The 17,760-nt window shown below is 39.0% G+C and overlaps 1 protein-coding gene and 1 long non-coding RNA gene across 2 annotated transcripts in view; one reads left to right on the forward strand and one right to left on the reverse strand.

Moving 5' to 3' along the window:
* LOC148873237 (endonuclease III homolog 1, chloroplastic-like) overlaps positions 1 to 13,066 on the forward strand; it is a 74,128-nt gene extending 61,062 nt beyond the window's left edge. Inside the window, exons 9-10 of the mRNA XM_088970041.1 lie at positions 4,765 to 4,848; positions 12,639 to 13,066. Of these exons, the coding sequence (XP_088826167.1) occupies positions 4,765 to 4,848; positions 12,639 to 12,782 (228 nt within the window). The 3' untranslated portion in view covers positions 12,783 to 13,066. The remainder of the gene's footprint in view (positions 1 to 4,764; positions 4,849 to 12,638) is intronic.
* LOC148873238 (uncharacterized) overlaps positions 1 to 13,300 on the reverse strand; it is a 57,370-nt gene extending 44,070 nt beyond the window's left edge. Inside the window, exon 1 of the long non-coding RNA XR_016107275.1 lies at positions 13,085 to 13,300. This is a non-coding gene — a long non-coding RNA (uncharacterized LOC148873238). The remainder of the gene's footprint in view (positions 1 to 13,084) is intronic.
* Positions 13,301 to 17,760: the final 4,460 nt, after the last annotated feature.

The raw sequence follows: 17,760 nt of genomic DNA on the forward strand, positions 1-17,760 counted from the left end.
CTTGAATCCAAAACCAGACCAGATTTGAAACCAAAAGGGAGGAGAGGGATATACCTGATACGAAGTAACAGTAACTCCCAATAAAGGTGTTCACGCCCAAGGAGAAGACCAAAACCCGCCTTCACTAAAGATGACACAGTGCGTGGTGAAGCAGGATTAGTAGGACGACTCTTCAGTAAGAACCAAAATTCTTCAGCAAGAATGAAACAAGGGCTGGTGAGCACGACTTCAAATTGTTTCTTTAGCCAAGAAACAATATCAAGAACCTTTCTTGATCAGATCAACAAGTGGAGATCGGACTGGGTAGGGATGACAAGAACAAGAGAGAATTTTGCAGATTGCTGTGTATTGAAACTGAGGAGTTCGCCCCTATTTATAGTCTTCTTTGGATTAGCCTCCTAATCTAATTAGGAGAGAGTTTCTTGATCCAAATCTGATATTTGGATTTGGACTCTTAAATGGATAATATCTTATCCTTCAGCTAATCCTAATCAGATTATAAATCAGATCTTGCCCCTTTTAATTAACTAACTTAAGCCCAATTCAAATTGGGCCTTAAGCGCATTAAGCTTATGTGCTCACTTGCTCCTTAACTTGTTGCCTAGTTGGCTCTCTTTGTATGGCGTGGGACCCTAACATTGATCTACACATCAGCCACATGGGTTCAGCCCAACCTTTGTTACAAGGCCAGGTCGAATTCACTGTAGGAGACAGTGAACCCCTGAGTCCATTACCATGGGCTCTTAATGGGCCCAATATTTACGCTAAATGATTCTTGGATCCAGTCACCTTATGAAAACCCAGGAACTGTGGGCAGATGCAAGATTATTCCATAAGGTATTACCCTCAATGGTCTTACACTTAACCTCTTAGCCCATAATGATTAAACGCTGCTCGAAAAGAGAGAACCTCTCCCTCGGCTGTAAGGTACAGTGTTGCACTCTCTACTCACATGGATCCCAGGAATTAAAACCTTTTGCAAACCAATTTGAAACCATAATATATAAGTATATCTTTATATAAATATATTTTGCAAAACCAAATTTCAAACACATTTGAAATCCACTGCCTGCAGTTTAGGTTTCCATCAGAGAGAGTGCATTTCCCTGATCATTCACTTTGTCCGACAAAGGGGCTGATCCTGTCACTATGATCGCCCACTCAGGTGAATTCTCGATTTTCCCCAACATACCCAGGTTTTGACCTGGTAAAGGATCTCACTGATTGGCATATCAAAGACAACCCAATTTGACACCTAGTGCAGTACCATAATCGAGTCTAGGGTCAGGTGTAACATTCCAGTTTGCCCATCTATCTCCAAGGTCCAGGGCAATATTGGAATTTAGTCCAGTTCAGGTTTTCAAGAAAACCGACACTACATGTACCTCAGGTCTCATCCTGGTAGTTGAGACAAGCCACCCCAACCAACTTGGCGGCACATCAGTGTCAGTCTTGGCAGGATAAATCTCTCCAGATTTATCCAACGGCTGTGAAGATTCTAAACTAACACGAGTCTCATAAGTGTCCAGTTTAAGGGCATTACATAGAAATATACCATAATAACATGAATCAATTATGCACTTTATTCATTTACAATAAATGACAATAGGTACATCAATTTGATTGGAGTTGAGGGCATACACTGTCTAACAATGTTCTGACAAAAGGTCTCCCTTCGGTGAAGTTCCATAGTTTACTTGGCAAGTTGGGCATGATAGACATCTATGCTCAGCTTGAGGGGGACTGTTGAAATGGATAATTATGTATGGGCCTTTTTCTTCTTTATGTTTCATACATGTTTCTGTAATTGGCCTGAAGTTGTTGTGCCTGAACTAGTTTTCTATTTGTTATCTTATTGTGCCTTTACTAATTAGGGGCACATTAGTCATTTTATGTAACATTAAACTCTTAATATAAATTATACTTTAGGGTCGGCTGAGGACACACTTTCTGCCCATCTACTATCTTCCCTCTTCTTTCTTCTCTCTTCTTTTTGTCCTAAACTTCATCTCAGGTTTGCAAACAATAGTCGATGATTTCTCCACACCTTTTGGGCTTATGGCTCTCACAGGCCCACTTGATGGCCCAACTTCTACTCCCTTATACCTTGACCCAGTCCTAACGACGCGTGTATTTAAGTTGTCACATGCTCCTGAGAACTCTATCAGTTTGCCAGTAATAACCTGGTTCGGGCCACTCCTTAACACTGCCTTAGAGCTTTGTTGGTTTGCTTCCTCTAGATTTGAGCCATCTGACCACCATAAATGGTCCTTAGGATGGGCCACAAGTTAGGTTTTGTGCTCTAGGGATTTCCCCTTTTCCAAAATGTGAAACATCCCTTTCCATTTGAATTTCCCACTCCTAAGCTGCTATGTAGCATTTCTTCTTCCACCCCTTTGTCTTCCACCCTACATCCCTCTCCACAACACAGCTTCAACAGAGCTTGCTAAGTAAACACTGAAGAATGACCCATACGAGAAGACCTTGACGGCTTGACCTTTCTGGGTACCCCCTCCAGCTTCACTCCAGTCAACTTCATTGCTGCTGATTGATGGTAACTCAGAAAAAAAGCATTTAGGCAACCACCTCATAAGCTGTTGCAATGGCGCCAAAAGTTCTTTGCTGTCGAAGATGAAATGGCAAGCCAAGGACCCAAACTGTTACGCCCATTTGCAAGTTTATCACCTTTGAACTGGACCTAGGGCTCCATTTAGCAATTCTTAACATTGCTGGATGAGGCTTAAAGACAAACTGCTGCTATTTCCGGCCTTTCCTCTACCAAATCAAGCAAAGCTTTATGCCTCTCAAGCAGTGTTGTGATCATTGTACCCTCTAGCTTCAAACCCTTTACACAACAATATCTGCTATCTTGTACCAGTCCCTCACATCATAACTAGTCTCAGCCACCGACTTGGATTCCCAGTTCTCCTTTCCATGTATAACAACCAGATTGCATTTATCACTATTAGCTTGCTAGAGTCACTGCCTTTCCTGTCACCTGAAGCTCTTTGCTCAGGGGCTTTACTTCCACCTCTTCCCCCACATTATCTTTAACATTTGCCTTTTCCACCATAAGCATAAAATCCCTTAGGATGCTTGAAAACTTCTCCCAATGTTTGCTCTTTCAACTTTTTTGGTGAACTTTTGCATGCCTCCACTTTTTTGGTGGTCATAGTGTTCCCAACCAGTTGAACCATCACCATCTTCACTTCTCTAATTTTCAAAGCATTTGTCCCTTTCACTCTAATCTCTTCAAACAGAAAACTTTTGGCCTCCACCTTCAATTATCTTCTCCAGAGCGGTTGGCATGAACTCCCTACTCATTCCCTACTCCACTCCTGATTATAGCTGCCAAAATATGCTCACTTCACCAAATGGTCTCTCTTGCCACCACTCTCATACCAGAAGAGATTTCGTTTGAGCTGTGATACAGACTCTTACTGTAAGAAAATAGAAGACATTAATCGAGAAGATTTCCCTTCACCTACTAGTGAGAGTGGGGTTTCCTTCTCTTCTTTTTCTTCCTCTTTCTTCATGAGACTTCTTGTTTTTTCTCTTCACTTTGGACTTTCTTACGACTCTCTAGGAGTTCGGTTGTCTAGGACACAATTTCTCTGGAGAGGCTGAAGCCTCTCCCCAAGCACTTAAATAGGGATTGAAGTAATTATGCAACTACCCCTCTCTATAGGTGATAGACACCTGGCCTCCCACTTAAAGAGAGGGAACACCAGTATGGGGCATCTCTTTTAATCTAAATGGCCTTTAGTTAGCCCACTAGTCAACCCATAAAGGCTCATGATTAAGTACATTCTCTCTTATCGTAAGTTTTGCCTTGAACTTTTCTACCAAGAAGAAACAAAAAATTTGTTAGAACCAGAATGGTGACCAGCCCAATCCACACAACCCAGGCCCAACACATCTGAGGCCCTACCAAGAATATTCCTCGGATCACTCATTCTACACTACCTTTGTTTGTTTACATGCGCTGTCCACGTTAGGAGAGATGAACGAGAATCAGTTAGCAGTCACTATCCTCTCCCTATGTGAAGTATAAATATCTTGTAATAATCATGGAGAGGCATGAACAAGAAACCCTATTTCCTTTGCTATTCTTCTTCTTCTCCTTCTTCTACCCCTTCCTCTTCTCTTTTCTTAATCCATTTCAGGAGGGAGAGATCCCTCGAACCAGCTCTCGGTAGCACTCAACCAGTAACTGAAGTAAGGATCCTACCAAAATTGCTTTCAACACTCACCAAACAGTGGTGTTTGTATTTCATGTTCAAACACCCAACTCAAATCATTTCAGATTGAAACACCCAGTGTACCAAACACAACCTAAATGTGTAGTGGACTAATTAGGTCCATTGTAATTGAACTAAAGTGCAAGGTTTAACCAATTGTTTTATGTTTGGCTGCTGGATTAGCTCTGACTTTGCCAGACACAACCAAATTGGGCTTAAACATATTTAAATTGGAATAATTGCACTTCCTTCTAGATTGAATGTTCTCAAAGTATTTGACCTTAACCTAGTAAGGGGTTTTGAAGGGATAAGGCATATCTGTTCTGCAAGAAAATTCATCCTAGTATTTTTTTTTTCTTGTTGGCCTAATGATTCATTTTGGTATACAATTCATAGGCCCTACTAGGACCTTTTTTCCTTTTTCACTAATCTGAAGTATCTTGGATCATAAATCTGATTTTTACAGCCTCTTATTTTCAAGGAATGCAGTTCTGAGCTTGTTCATTTTCTTGCTTTCGCCCAGAAAACTCAGACTCCAGAGGAAACAAGGCAATCTTTGCAATTATGGTTTCCAAGGGAAGAATGGGTTGCAATTAACCCTCTACTGGTAAGAACACTTACAATCTTCATTTTTCTGAGTTAATGATAATATGATATGTCTCCCAGGAACCGAAGAGTAGATGCCACTACAAGGGTATCAGTGCTATTTTCCACAATCATTTTCTGATCCTCACAGCGTATTCTGCTTAGTGTTATCTGTGGTGGATCACATAATGCCTCATGTAAATGATTATATTGCCTTTTATGTGATTTAGGTGCAAGTAACCTTATTGGTGTTAAAATAAACTTGCAGTGTCTGTTGCATAGACTATATATAATCTTAAAAGATGTCTGAAAAATATAACTTTTCTACAACTAAATTGATGGGGCATGGGTAGGGAGCTCCTATTTCAAGCCTTATAACAGGTTTAGAAGTGGATTGCATGTCTGAAGATCAGATTAGGAAGTTTATTTCTCCACTTTGATTGCTACAAAGTGGAGAAATTATAGTATTTAATGCTGATTAATGAGGGGTTATTGTCATTAATCAGCCTCCCCGCCTAAACCAACTAATATGCAGAAGGTACGATTAAATGGGGAGAAACATTTGCCATATTAGGGAAAAGGAAGATAACAGGCAGAAGTGGAAATACAATAGGAAAAAATTTGGGCATTTAAGTAAAATCAGTGACAAGGCCATTTGAGGAGATGAAAGGATTATTTTTACTAATGAAGAAAGCTAAAGCGGTACACTTCAATGCAAATGGAGATGGGTCCAATCTTGATAGTGCCTTGCTGTTCAGTGACATGATGCCATATATATGTGATTTGACCAGTTGGGCAAACTTTTCCATTTATGCACAACAGTTGTCTTCAAGCCATGGTTAAAAATGGTGGTGGTATGGAAATGTCAGCCATCCAAACATAGGAAACATGTCGGGAATGTCAAAAATGTAGGTTAGTAGTGGGTTTCTATAGAAAGCTGTACATAGGAAGGCAATGGTGCTGGATATCTTTGGGGGATGTAGAACCAAAAAAATTGAGTGAGAAGGCAGCTGTGTGGCTGGGGAGGGAGATTGAAGTTGGAGAAGTTAGGGAGGCTTTAAAGAGGATAACTGGAGAAAAAGCTCCAGGGTCTGATGGTTTCAACTTCAATTTCTTAAAACAGTGCTGGCATTTCTTAGAGAATGATTTTATGCGGATGATCAATGAGTTCAGTGAAACAAAGCAGTGGATAAGAGAGCTAATGCAACCTTTATTTTACTAATACAAAAGATGGGGCTGTAAACATAAAGGGTTTCAGGCCAATAAGTCTAATTTGTAGTCCCTATAAACTTCTTGCAAATGTTCTATCAATGAGACTAAAGAAATTTCTTCATGAAGTAGTGGGGAAGATTCAAATGGCATTTGTGGTGGGAAGATAAATTTTGGATGGGGTGATGGTGGCAAGTGAATGAATAGACTCAAGACTGAGAAGTGGAAGACCTGGCTTAGTGTGCAAATTAGACAGAAAAAGCATATGATCATGTGGAGTGGGGATTCTTGGAAGAGATTCAAAGGCTGAGGGGGTTTGGGGAAAAATGGAAGGGCTGGATGTGTGGCTGTATTTCATCAATTTCCTTCTCAGTGATGCTTATTGGAATCTCCACAGATTTCTTCCAAATATCAAGGGGGTTGAGGCAAGGGGATCCTTTGTCCCCTCTTCTATTTGTCTTAGTAATGGAGGCCCTAAATCTGTTACTAAGGAGGGGTGCCTAGGAAGGATGGTTAGGAGGGTTTAGTGTTGGGACTGAGGGGCCTTGCATTTCTCATCTTCAATTTGCAGATGATACTCTCATCTTTCTAGATGCAGTGGAGGAGCAAGTTCTGAATCTAGGGGCAGTGTTAGCAAACTTTGAATTGCAATCAGGTTTAAAGGTAAATCTGGAGAAGAGTGTCATGATTGAAATTGGAGATCAGCCAAGAAGAGATGTCTTCATTAGCGGCAGTCTTGGAATGCAGAACTGGGGAGCTTCCTTTGTCTTACTTAGGACTTCCAGTTGGGGCTAAATTTGATTCAACAAGCACTTGGAGACCTCTCAAAAAGAGAGTGGAAAGCTGGAAGGTGAGGTATCTCTCTTCGGGGGGGGGGGGGTAGAATTACCTTGCTAAGAAGTGTGCTTCAAATTTGCCAACTTATTACCTCTCACTGCTGAAAATACCAACTTCTATAGCTGATGAAATAGAAAAAATTCAGAGGGACTTCCTTTGGGAAGGGAAAGTTTGTAGGCCGAAAGTTTGAGAAGAGGCTTGCCACATGGAAGAAAAATTATTTCTCTGGGAGGGAGAATCACCCTAATTAGGTCTACATTGGCTAACCTAGTTTATTTTTTGTTAGTCTTTAAGGTCCCGATTAGGGTGGCTAGTAGGTTGGAAAAACTAATGAGAGACTTCCTTTGGGAGCTGGGGAAGGAGGACCATAGTGTTAGGTGGTGTGTAGAAGCAAGAAGGAAGGAGGTTTGGGCATTGGGAACACAAGGAATAGGAACTTGGCACTACTAGGGAAATGGTTGTGGAGATTTTCATTGGAGAAAGAAAAGCTTTGGGTCAAGATAGTGGGTAGTATTCATGGGATTGCAAACAATGGATGGGATTGAGACTCTAGGATTCTGACAAGGACTACAAGAGCATCTCCCTGGCTATTCAAGCTATTTTGCCTTGTTCTCTCCCTGGATCAGGTATGACTTGCACTTGGGCAATCTCATTAAAATTTGGGAACAAGTTTGGGTTGGAGATTCTCCTTTAAAAGATCAATTTCTGGCTCTTTTTTCTATCACTACCCTTAAAAATGAACCAGTTTCTACCTTCCTTGTACCTTCCAACTCAACTTCTGGGTTTGGTTGGTACTTGGGTTTGAGAAGAGACATAAGAGACTCAAAGTTAGACCGTACCTTATCGTTACTATCCATCCTTGATGGGGTTTTCTTGGATCCAATAAAGGCAGACAATAGAATCTGGACACTCACTCCCTTGGGTTCTTTCACTTATGCTTCATTCTTTAAAGCCCTATTACAACCATCTTTTGTTGGATTGTCCTTTCCTGTTAAAATTTGGGAGCTCACTCCCTTGGGAGTTTCTGTTGGGAAGCCTTTTTGGAAAGAGTTAATACAGGAGATTTGCTTCAAAGGAAAAGACCCAATAGTTGTTTGTCTCCTCAATGGTGTGTCCTTTGTAAAGCCGATGGTGAGTCTGGATACCACTTACTAATTTCCTATCAGTTTGCTAAATTCATTTGGGAATGGTTTACTTCTCTATTTGGATGCAGGTGGACACCCCCATTGGATGTGCAAAGCTTATTCACTTCCACTCCTAGCTGGTCAACAAAAAGGGGTAAGACTGTGGCGATGTGTTAGGGCTGCAGTTTGTTGGACTATCTGGGAAGAGAGAAACTCATGGATCTTTTCAGAAAATGAGAGAAGTTTGGAAGCAAAGTGGAGGTTACTCATATTAGGGTGATACATTGGCTGAAAACCTTGGACTTGTTTGCAGATTTTTCTGTAGGTGAGTTATTAAGAAAGTGGAAGGAGATTGCAGAATCAGTTTCAGCTAAGAAGGCTTCAAGTTCTTGTTGGACCCCTCCATCGCAGGGTTTTATTAAACTGAACTTCGATGGCAGCAGTATGGGCAATCCAGGGCCCTCCGGAATAGGGGGAGTTATAAGAGATGAAAAAGGGAATCTGCTAACCATGTATTCTGATCCAATTGGGGTGGAAGGTTCCTTGAGGGCTGAGATACTAGCGGCTCCTGAAAGGGTACAAAGGGCTAAAGATATGAATATCAAGAAATTAATCATAGAAGGAGATTCTGAAATTGTGGTGAACTGGCTAAAGATGACAACTCTAGGCTTTGTAAGTACAGCAATGGAAAGAGAAGATTCTAAGTGGCTGACTAAGGAACCCAAAATTCAATGTACATGGGTAAAGAGAAGGGAAAATTCATTGGTAGATGGTCTAGGTAGGCAAGGGGTGAACAGAAACTCTATGTTTTGGGCTGTGTTGTAATTGCTTTTTAGTTTGGGTGTACCTCGGTTGCTTCTGGGAGTTGAGATTGTTTAGCTCCCTTTCTTTGTAACTTTTTATTCCATTAATAAAATTCACTGTTATCAATAAAAAAAGCTTTGATTGGAAAATGGTTATGGAGGTTTAGGCTAGAAAAGGAAAAAGACTCATTATGGAGAAGAGTGGTGGTAGGGAAGTATGGGGTGGTGAGATTTGGGTGAGAACCAAGGGAGGTGCCCAATTCCTATGGGGTGTGTGTGGAAGGGTATAATGAGATTTAACCAGGATTTTAGAGGTATGGTGAGTGAGGTTTTGGAGGATGAATGGAGTGGGGGTGGTTATGTGATGTGTCCAAGACTGTACATGCTGACAGATCATGAGGTTACTGTGGCTCAATGCATTGAAGTCAGTGGCGGTAAGGTGGTTTGGAGTCCCAAGTTTAGAAGACCTCTGTGTGACCAAGAGCTGGAGGAATGTGTTCTATTGCTGAAGAAATTGGAGCATACCAGTATTTTTACTGCTCGTGAGGATGGTCAATGGTGGAAGGAGTGCAGGAATGGAAGTTTCACAGTGAAATCATTTTACATGGTCCTTACTAAGGACTGTGTAACTAATGATCAAGTGGGTGGAATATGGGGAAACCCAGTTCCTCGAAGAATTGAAGCTTTTGCGTGGTTGGCTGCAATTGATAGCATCCTCACATCAGATCATCTAAAAAGTAGGGGACTTTGCTTGGCTAGCTACTGCTACATGCAAGTCAGATGAGGAAACACTACACCATTTGTTTTTTTTCATGCCACTTAGCAAATTCATTTGGAGTTTCTATTGTTTCCTTTTTGGGATGCCCATGTTTCAATCATCTTCTTCAGCAGAGATCTTTTCCTCATGGCCGAAGTTCAGAGGAAGCTTGAGAGCTAAAATTGTTTGGAGCTGCATCCCTTTTGCAGTTGCTGGACTCGGGGGGGGGGGGGGGGGGGGGGGGGGGGGGGAGGAACAGGAGGCTATTTGAAGGAAAGGAAAGAAGCACTGAAGAGAATGTGGCCTCGGTTGTAAAACTCATCACAAGCTGGGTCATGTTTCTTCCAGAATTTGAGCAAACTAGACCTTCAGACTTTGCTGAACTGAAGTTTCTGATGTACGTTTGCTTTGGTTTAGGGTGTTATCTTGACACCTGAACTGATTGTAACTGTTTACGTTTTTTAATAAAATTTTATATTTTATTCTTCAAAAAAATGTCAAAATGTTGTATGAAAATTGTAAAAATTATATATATGGAGGAAACATTGTGATGTATGCAAAAATATACTATGGTATTTTATAAAGTGCTAAAGGAAGCAGAGATGATATACTATGGTATTTTATAAAATGCTAAAGGAAGCAGAGATGCACCTTTTTAGGTTATTATCTTGATGCAAATCATCAAACAAAGCCAGGAAGCTAAGGTTATAGATAGAACAATATGCTGTGAAGTTGTCTTATAGTTATAGATACTATGAGTTAAAACTAAGTAAATTCAAGAAAATTTTAAACTCATGCAATGAGCATTTAATTATAATAGATCAACTGAAGAATCATTTTTTTTAAGACCAATAGAAAAAGAAAATTTTTATTAAAATAATTCTTTTTACAGAGACTATTGAGTAAGGAGACATCACTCACTACAAATAGAGCAACAAACAGTAAATGGAACTAAACAATTAAAGGAAACATCAACTGCTACAAATCTAATGTTTGCCAATATCAGCTCCAAACTCTTCTCTTTTGGTTCCTTGAAAATCCAGAAGCAACAAGATCCAATCTAGCAGCTTTGAACCAATAGTCATGCATATCTTCTCCTTGGACTTCTATTCCCCATCAAAAAGTTGCTTGTTCCTTTCTTTCCATACTCCCCAGGACACTAAAAGGTTTACAACTCCAGATAATCTTTGCTTTCCTAACAAGAAGTGGGCCTTTGTACTTGGGAAATGCCTAACAAGAAGCAACCTAGCAAGAAGAGGTGTCAGGCTGGATGACATTAGCTATGGGGTATGTGGTCTTGAAGAGGAATCCATTGAACAACTCTGTATTCATTGCAAGCTCTCCTGGACTATCTGGTCTCATTTCTTGGATGCTGTTGGTGTTTGTTGGGTAATGCCGGGTACAGTGAAGGATCTGCTTCATAGCTGGCACCTTCTGGGCCTCTCAAAAAAAGGCAAATACATATGGAGAGCCATTCCAGCAGCAGTAATCAGTACTATATGGTCTGAGAGGAATGACAGAGTCTTCAGAAAAGAGAAGGAAGAACCAGAGGTGTTAATCCAATGTATTGTGGCCAGACTTGCTTCTTGGCTTTCTATCATCCCTGAATTTTGTAATCAGAACTTGTTTATGATGCTCAGCTCAGTTAGCCTGTGGGAGTTATGATCATATCCTTTGGGGGCGAACTAGCTTGTGGTTTCCCCCATTCTTGTATGATTGATTATCTTTTCATGATAAATAAACTTTACCTTAACCTCTTTTCTTTTCAAAAAACAAAAAAAAAAAGATAATCTTTGCTTTCCTACTTCCTTCCATACTTCCATTTTAAATAGCTGAAAAAAGAAGCTCCAGACAACTTGTGAAGCTGCAATCAACCAACAAATGCATAATACTTTCAGACAGTTTCACAAAAGAACACTCTGCTCAGACAACAATGTATTGGCCAACCCATCTGCCATGCCTTGGTAGGCCTTGGAACCAAGTAATAATCCACTCGCAACATAACAATGAAGATGCATATTGTTGTGAAGGAATCTGGTAAATTACAGGAATGGTTTGAGGTGTTACAGGTGGGCTTAGTTGGGAGATTCTTGAAATCAGATCCTGACGAAAGAGGTGTGGGAAGCTAGGCATGGGAGGACTGGAGGAACTCTGGATTTTATAAGGTAAGAAGACTGAATGCAGGGCTGTTCCTATTCATGTGTAATAGTAGAGAAGCATTTGATGAGATTTTGAGGAAGGAAGCTGTAAAGAGACTGGGCGGAATGGGCCTTAGCATCTTCTCTTGTAATTTCTTTTATTTTATTGTTGGCTAATGGGCCTCTCTTAATGGGCCTGTTATTTCTCTTTGTTTAATCTCTTTATGTTACTGCCTAGCTGGCCACCCACTTAAGGGCATACTTGTCATCACTCTATTTTTAATACTTAATAAAAAGGGTTAAAGGAGAAAGGAGAACAGATTCGACTTCTTCTCTTTCCTTCTCTTTTCGCCATCTTCTATTGCTGCTCTCACTTCTCTTCTTCCTTTCTTCTAATCTTCAAGTTTACACCTAAGATTTGAGGACTGATTTGCATCTGAAGCAAATGGTTTTGTTCATTATCCTGAATTGAAATTAGGCAGGTGATTTCCTATTGTGGGCTAGGTGAGAGAAATTTGCAGGGAAGATGCTTCATTTGGATCAATGTGTTTGGAATCCCCTTGTGTTCAGGACTATCCAAATCTGATTTGGTTAGACTTCTAATCACATTAGAGATCCATACCCAAATTCATACCCGTATTCAACCCAAGACACATGGGACTAGTCTAACTATTTAATGGGCTTAGGCCCATTACCAAGTGGTTTCTTAGTTAGATATGTTTTAAGTCAATTAGGCCTGAATAATGTATGGCATGGGACCCACAAAGCTCTCATATCAGTCATAAGGGTTACGGCCATGAATGAAAAAGACCAATGAATAAATGTTACCAATGAAACTGATGACAGCTTTTGCTTTAGTCGTGCAAAGTCTATATGCCATAAACAGATGGAAGCTTTATCCAATCATTTATGCTGATCGTTTCTTTGTTCCTGTATAATTACAGGTTGGATTTGGACAGACGATATGTACTCCTCTTAGACCTCACTGTGAAATTTGTGGCATAAATGACCTCTGTCCATCAGCTTTTAAGGAGAAAAGTTCTGTGTTGCCTAAAACAAAGAGATCAAGTTCTACTAAAAGGTCTTAAGGAATGCTGCTTTTTTAGGGATTTTTTGGAGCTATTTCTGGAAGAATGGAAGAATTTTTGTGCTTTCCTGATCCCTGCTGAGTCTATGTGTGAGTCTATGTTAGGGAAGTTTTCATGCATGCCCAGCATTAACATGAATTATTTGCTCCATTGGCTTGAGGCATTTCTTCTAGCATTTTGGACCCCTCGGCAACATATTGGCAAGAATATTTTCTGCAAAACTTGTACTGGAAGATACTCAATGAACAATTGTAATATAATTGAAAGATCAACTTAGATTTTAACTATTATTGCATATTTACCTGATTGGTAGACATTATCCTTATATATGGGTCCACAAAGCACTCCAAACAAATTGATACAGGTCTTGCCGGTCAGCAGGCTGATGTCTGTATGAGATTGGTGGGTTCCAGTTAGATAAGTTAAATAGCAGCTCGAAACTTGCATTTGCAGCGACGTTATGAAAAAGTAAATTGCGATGTAGCCGATGGAGCAGCAGGTAGGTATGCGATGTAGATGATTATTTGCCATTTGAGCTTGTAGTGAAGTCATGAGGAGTAAAAAGCAATGTCCAAAGAATAAGACCAAGCATTGAACCGGAAAAGGAAGAGGTTTATGGACCAGAGGTTCAACTGAGGTCAAACCGGAGGTTGAATCATTATGATTACTGTGTCACAAATACTACACACAATATTTTACATATAATATCAAACTTGAGAGTGGTGGATAGATGATAGTTCTTTAAAACAAATGGCTAGGATTCAAGCCACTCAGCTCACATTTTCCTTAATATGTATACCAGTGGGGCCCTGTGGTGCATGGGCTTTGTTAAACAAAATCCAAGTTGAAGGGCACTTTTGACATTATTAATTGGGCAAAGTCAAACTAAAACCAAACATTATTTGTGGGTTATGTATTGTTAGATAAACTTGTATTAATTTATATTAATTTTTCTATTAATGTTTATTTATTTTCGTTATATTTAGATACATTTGTTTTGATTGCTACGCATTTTTATTAGATTTTATTTATTTTTTTATTAATACTTATTTTAATTTTCGTAGCTTATTATGGTAGTATTTTTATTGTGACTAACTCCATGTGTTGGTATTATATATTATTAATTATCAATGATTAATTTATTACTATTATCATATCTATTTTTTATTAATTTGATATCTCAACATGGCAGAATTTAGGAATGGTAATAGGCCAGGGCCATACTCCCCATCCCTATCCTTGATTTAGGGCTATAGACGGATTGGATTCAAATTGGACCCAGTTGCATCCGCATCTACATTCAAATTGGACCCAATTGCATCCGCATCTACATTCAAATTGGACCCAATTGCATCCGCATCAACATTTCATTGGAATGTTGGATTTTAGATCAGATTTAGATTTAATCTGCAATCATTTTATTGTGATTAAAATGATTAAAAAATTAAAAAATATTTTTAAAGTTCTAATTATTTTTAACTTATACATGTATAATAAATGCAAATAAATATAAAATATTAAATTTATCAATCATAAGAATTATAATTATACATAATATTTATACATATCCATAATCGTATTACATATATACATAAAATGATAATTCTTTATCAGACTTAGGTTTTAATTAGATCGGGTGGTATTAAATCCACATCTTATCTGATTATTAACCTGATGCAAGTTCTAACATCCAAATTTAGGATAATCAGAATCAGAATCAAATTGGGCCTTGGACTTTCTGGGTCCATTGACAACCCTAACCTGATCCCAGTTGGAGAGAAAAATGAACCTCCATCTCCAATGTCCCCCATGGAGGACCTAAATCCTTGAATTCCTTTTTCTTTTTCAATTAAAATTTTACTTTGGAAAATTGTTTATTTAAAAGAAAGAAATTTGTTGGGCGCTTAACTATCATCATTAAATCATCAAGATAGCATAAAAATTGAAATTTGTCTAATATATGTAGCGACATTATAATAATCATATAGAAATATTTTCAAAATTTTAATATTAATAATATTTTAAAAATTTTTAATGTATATACCCCGTCCCTGTCCTGGATTGGTTATTTAAATTGATGCATAAAACTAAATTTATTAAAAATATTTGTTCATATTCAATTAACAATAATTACTTTTTATAAATCAACATTAAATGAAAAATAAAATTATTAAATCTTTTAAAATTTTCGATATCGCACGGATCACTGCTGATATCTATTAAAATAGAATATACGGTCAAAGCCTGAGTGTGTGAGAAATGGAATCGTACAGTAACCATTCCTTACAATTATCGTTAAAATGCCCCTTATTTATGATCGTGCCACGAGCAAACCGCCCTTCACAATTGCCGTTAAAAACCGCCCTTTACGATAATCAACACATCAGGGTAGCTGTCGACGAGCCAGAGATAAACGCACATCTAAGGAAATAAAAGCGTACGGTCAGATTAACTGCCAGCTGGAGGTTATGGTTCAGTGGGGAAGCATGAGTTGACCGAGTATATGGAGCACTATTGTGCATTAGATTTTGATTTTAAGTAGACCCCACCTGAGTTAATGCTTCACTATCCAATGGTCAAAACTAGGCCCCACATCTTCTTGTGTATATATATACATTCAATTGATTAAGAAAGTTTCCACTAGATTCGCTCTGTTGCCCGCGCTGAACACGGGCTGAACCAGAGTAAAGATGGAAGGCGGGGGGGGGGCTTGCCGCGAGTGTTCTGGTTTGTTAAATCTGGAATATAATTGTCAGATCGTCATTTGAGAAAAGGGTAAATAAAGTAAGAGAATGTTATAAAAATTGTATAAAGATTTTTTTTTTGTTATAATAATTGTATAAACATCACGAGTGGGAGGATCACGGGGGGAATTTGACATGTAGAATATTACATAGGCTCACATCTGATCATTGGCTAATTTGTCTTAAGAAGGGAATGGGGGCGGACCAAAGCCTTTTCGGTTTGAAAATATGTGGCTCACAATCCCGAGATTTGTGTAAAAGGTGAGAAGCTGGTGGGAGGAGGACACCTCAATGGCTAGATGTGAAGGGATTAGATTCCATAGAAAGTTTAAGAATTTGAAAGGAAAGCTAAAAGTGTGGAATTCTAATCAATTTGGGAAGATCGAAGAAAGAAAGTCAATCTTGATTGGTCGGATTGAAGGGATTGATAGAAAAAATGTAGGACAAATGGGTTTGGTAGGGAATGAGGAGAGTACAAATTTGAAAAAAGAGTTGGAAGTTACTCTATTGAGAGATGAGATATCATGGAAACAAAAGTCAAGAGAAAAGTGGATAAAGGAAGGTGATAGGAACACTAGATACCTTCATGCAATCGCAAATGGTAGGAGAAAGAAAAATTGCATCTCTACGTTGGAATTGGAAAATGGAATTATCATCACCCAATAGAATGACATTGCAAAGGCTTTTGTGGATCACTTCAAACAAATTTATAGAAAGTCAGTAGAGAATAAATGGATCTTAAAGGGTTTGACATGGCCTGCTTTAGATAGCACCTTGAGTAGAGAATTAGAAAGTGGTATTAAATTGGAAGAAGTGAAGGCAGCTATTTTCTCTATGGATAGGTCCAAGGCTCCGGATCTAGATGGATTTACCATGGTTTTTACCAAGATTTTTGGGAGTGGCTTAAGCAAGATTTAATGAAGGTTTTTGAGGAATTCTATCACAAAGGGATGATAAGTAGAGGGGTTAATGCTACTTTTATTGTATTGATTCCTAAGAAATCAGGAGCATGTCGCCCAATGACTTTAGACCAATCAACTTAGTGACAAATCAATACAAAATCATAGCCAATGTTCTCTCCAATCGCCTAAAGAGGGTACTTCCATCAATCATATCACAGTATCAAGAAGCTTTTATCAAAGAAAGACAGGTTATAGATCAACTGCTCGTTGCAAATGAGTGTGTAGAGGATTTTAGGAAAAATGGGAGGTAAGGTATTGTGTGCAAGTTGGATATGAAGAAAGCCTATGATTTTGTGGACTAGGGTCTCTTAATTGTAGCTTTGAGCAATTGTGGTTTTGGTGCAACATGGTGCAAGTGGATTGGAGGTTGCCTAAAATCTTGCCATTTTTCAGTCTTGGTGAATGGGTTGGTTATAGATTTATTTGATGCTATGAGAGGTCTGAAACAAGGGGATCTTCTTTCACCATTTCTATTTACTATTGTTGTATAGGTGTTCAGCAAATTGATCATAAAAGCGGATGAAATGGGTGTTTTTAGAGGGTGGAGAGTGAGGAGAGGTAGGGTGATGGTAACCCATCTTCAATTTGCTAACATCATTATTTTTTGTGAGGGGGAAGGTGAGGAGGCTAAGAATCTAAGGGAGGTTATTGATCTTGTTTTAGATGTTGACAAATCTGAAGGTTAATCTTAATAAAAGTGTAGTAGCTGGGGTAAATATGGGGAAGGAGGAGTTGGAGTTGTGGGCAAAGGAACTCAGATGTGTGTCCAATGATTGGCCTATGAAGTACTTAGGACTCCCTTTAGGTGCGAACCCTAGGTCTTTGATCTTTTGGAGTTCGGTAGTGGAGAGATTTGAGAATAAGTTAATGGATTGGAAGAGGAATTTTATTTCTTTGCGAGGTAGGATAACCTTAATCAATTCCACCTTAGCTAACATTCCGGCCTATCGGTGTTTAGTGTACCTCAGGTGATTGTTAAGAAGTTGGAGAAAATTATGCGGGTTTTCTTGTGAGAATCGGGAGAAGCAAAGAAGGATCACCTAATTAGATGGGAAATAGTTTGTAGACAGAAGGAGGATGGAGGGTTGGGGTTAGGAAAGCTAAAAGAAAAGAACCAGGCTCTTTTGAGGAAGTGGTTGTGGAAATTTCTGAGAGAATTAGGCAGGTTATGGCATAAAGTGATCGCTAGTATTCATGGGCTCTCTGTGAACGGGTGGGATGCTAAAACTTCTAGCACCTTGGAGAGCAATTCAAAAATGCCTTCCATCGTTT

Source organism: Nelumbo lutea, chromosome 1 (assembly GCF_056320005.1).
Source record: "Nelumbo lutea isolate HS-2025 chromosome 1, American lotus-T2T, whole genome shotgun sequence".
Lineage (NCBI taxonomy): Eukaryota > Viridiplantae > Streptophyta > Magnoliopsida > Proteales > Nelumbonaceae > Nelumbo > Nelumbo lutea.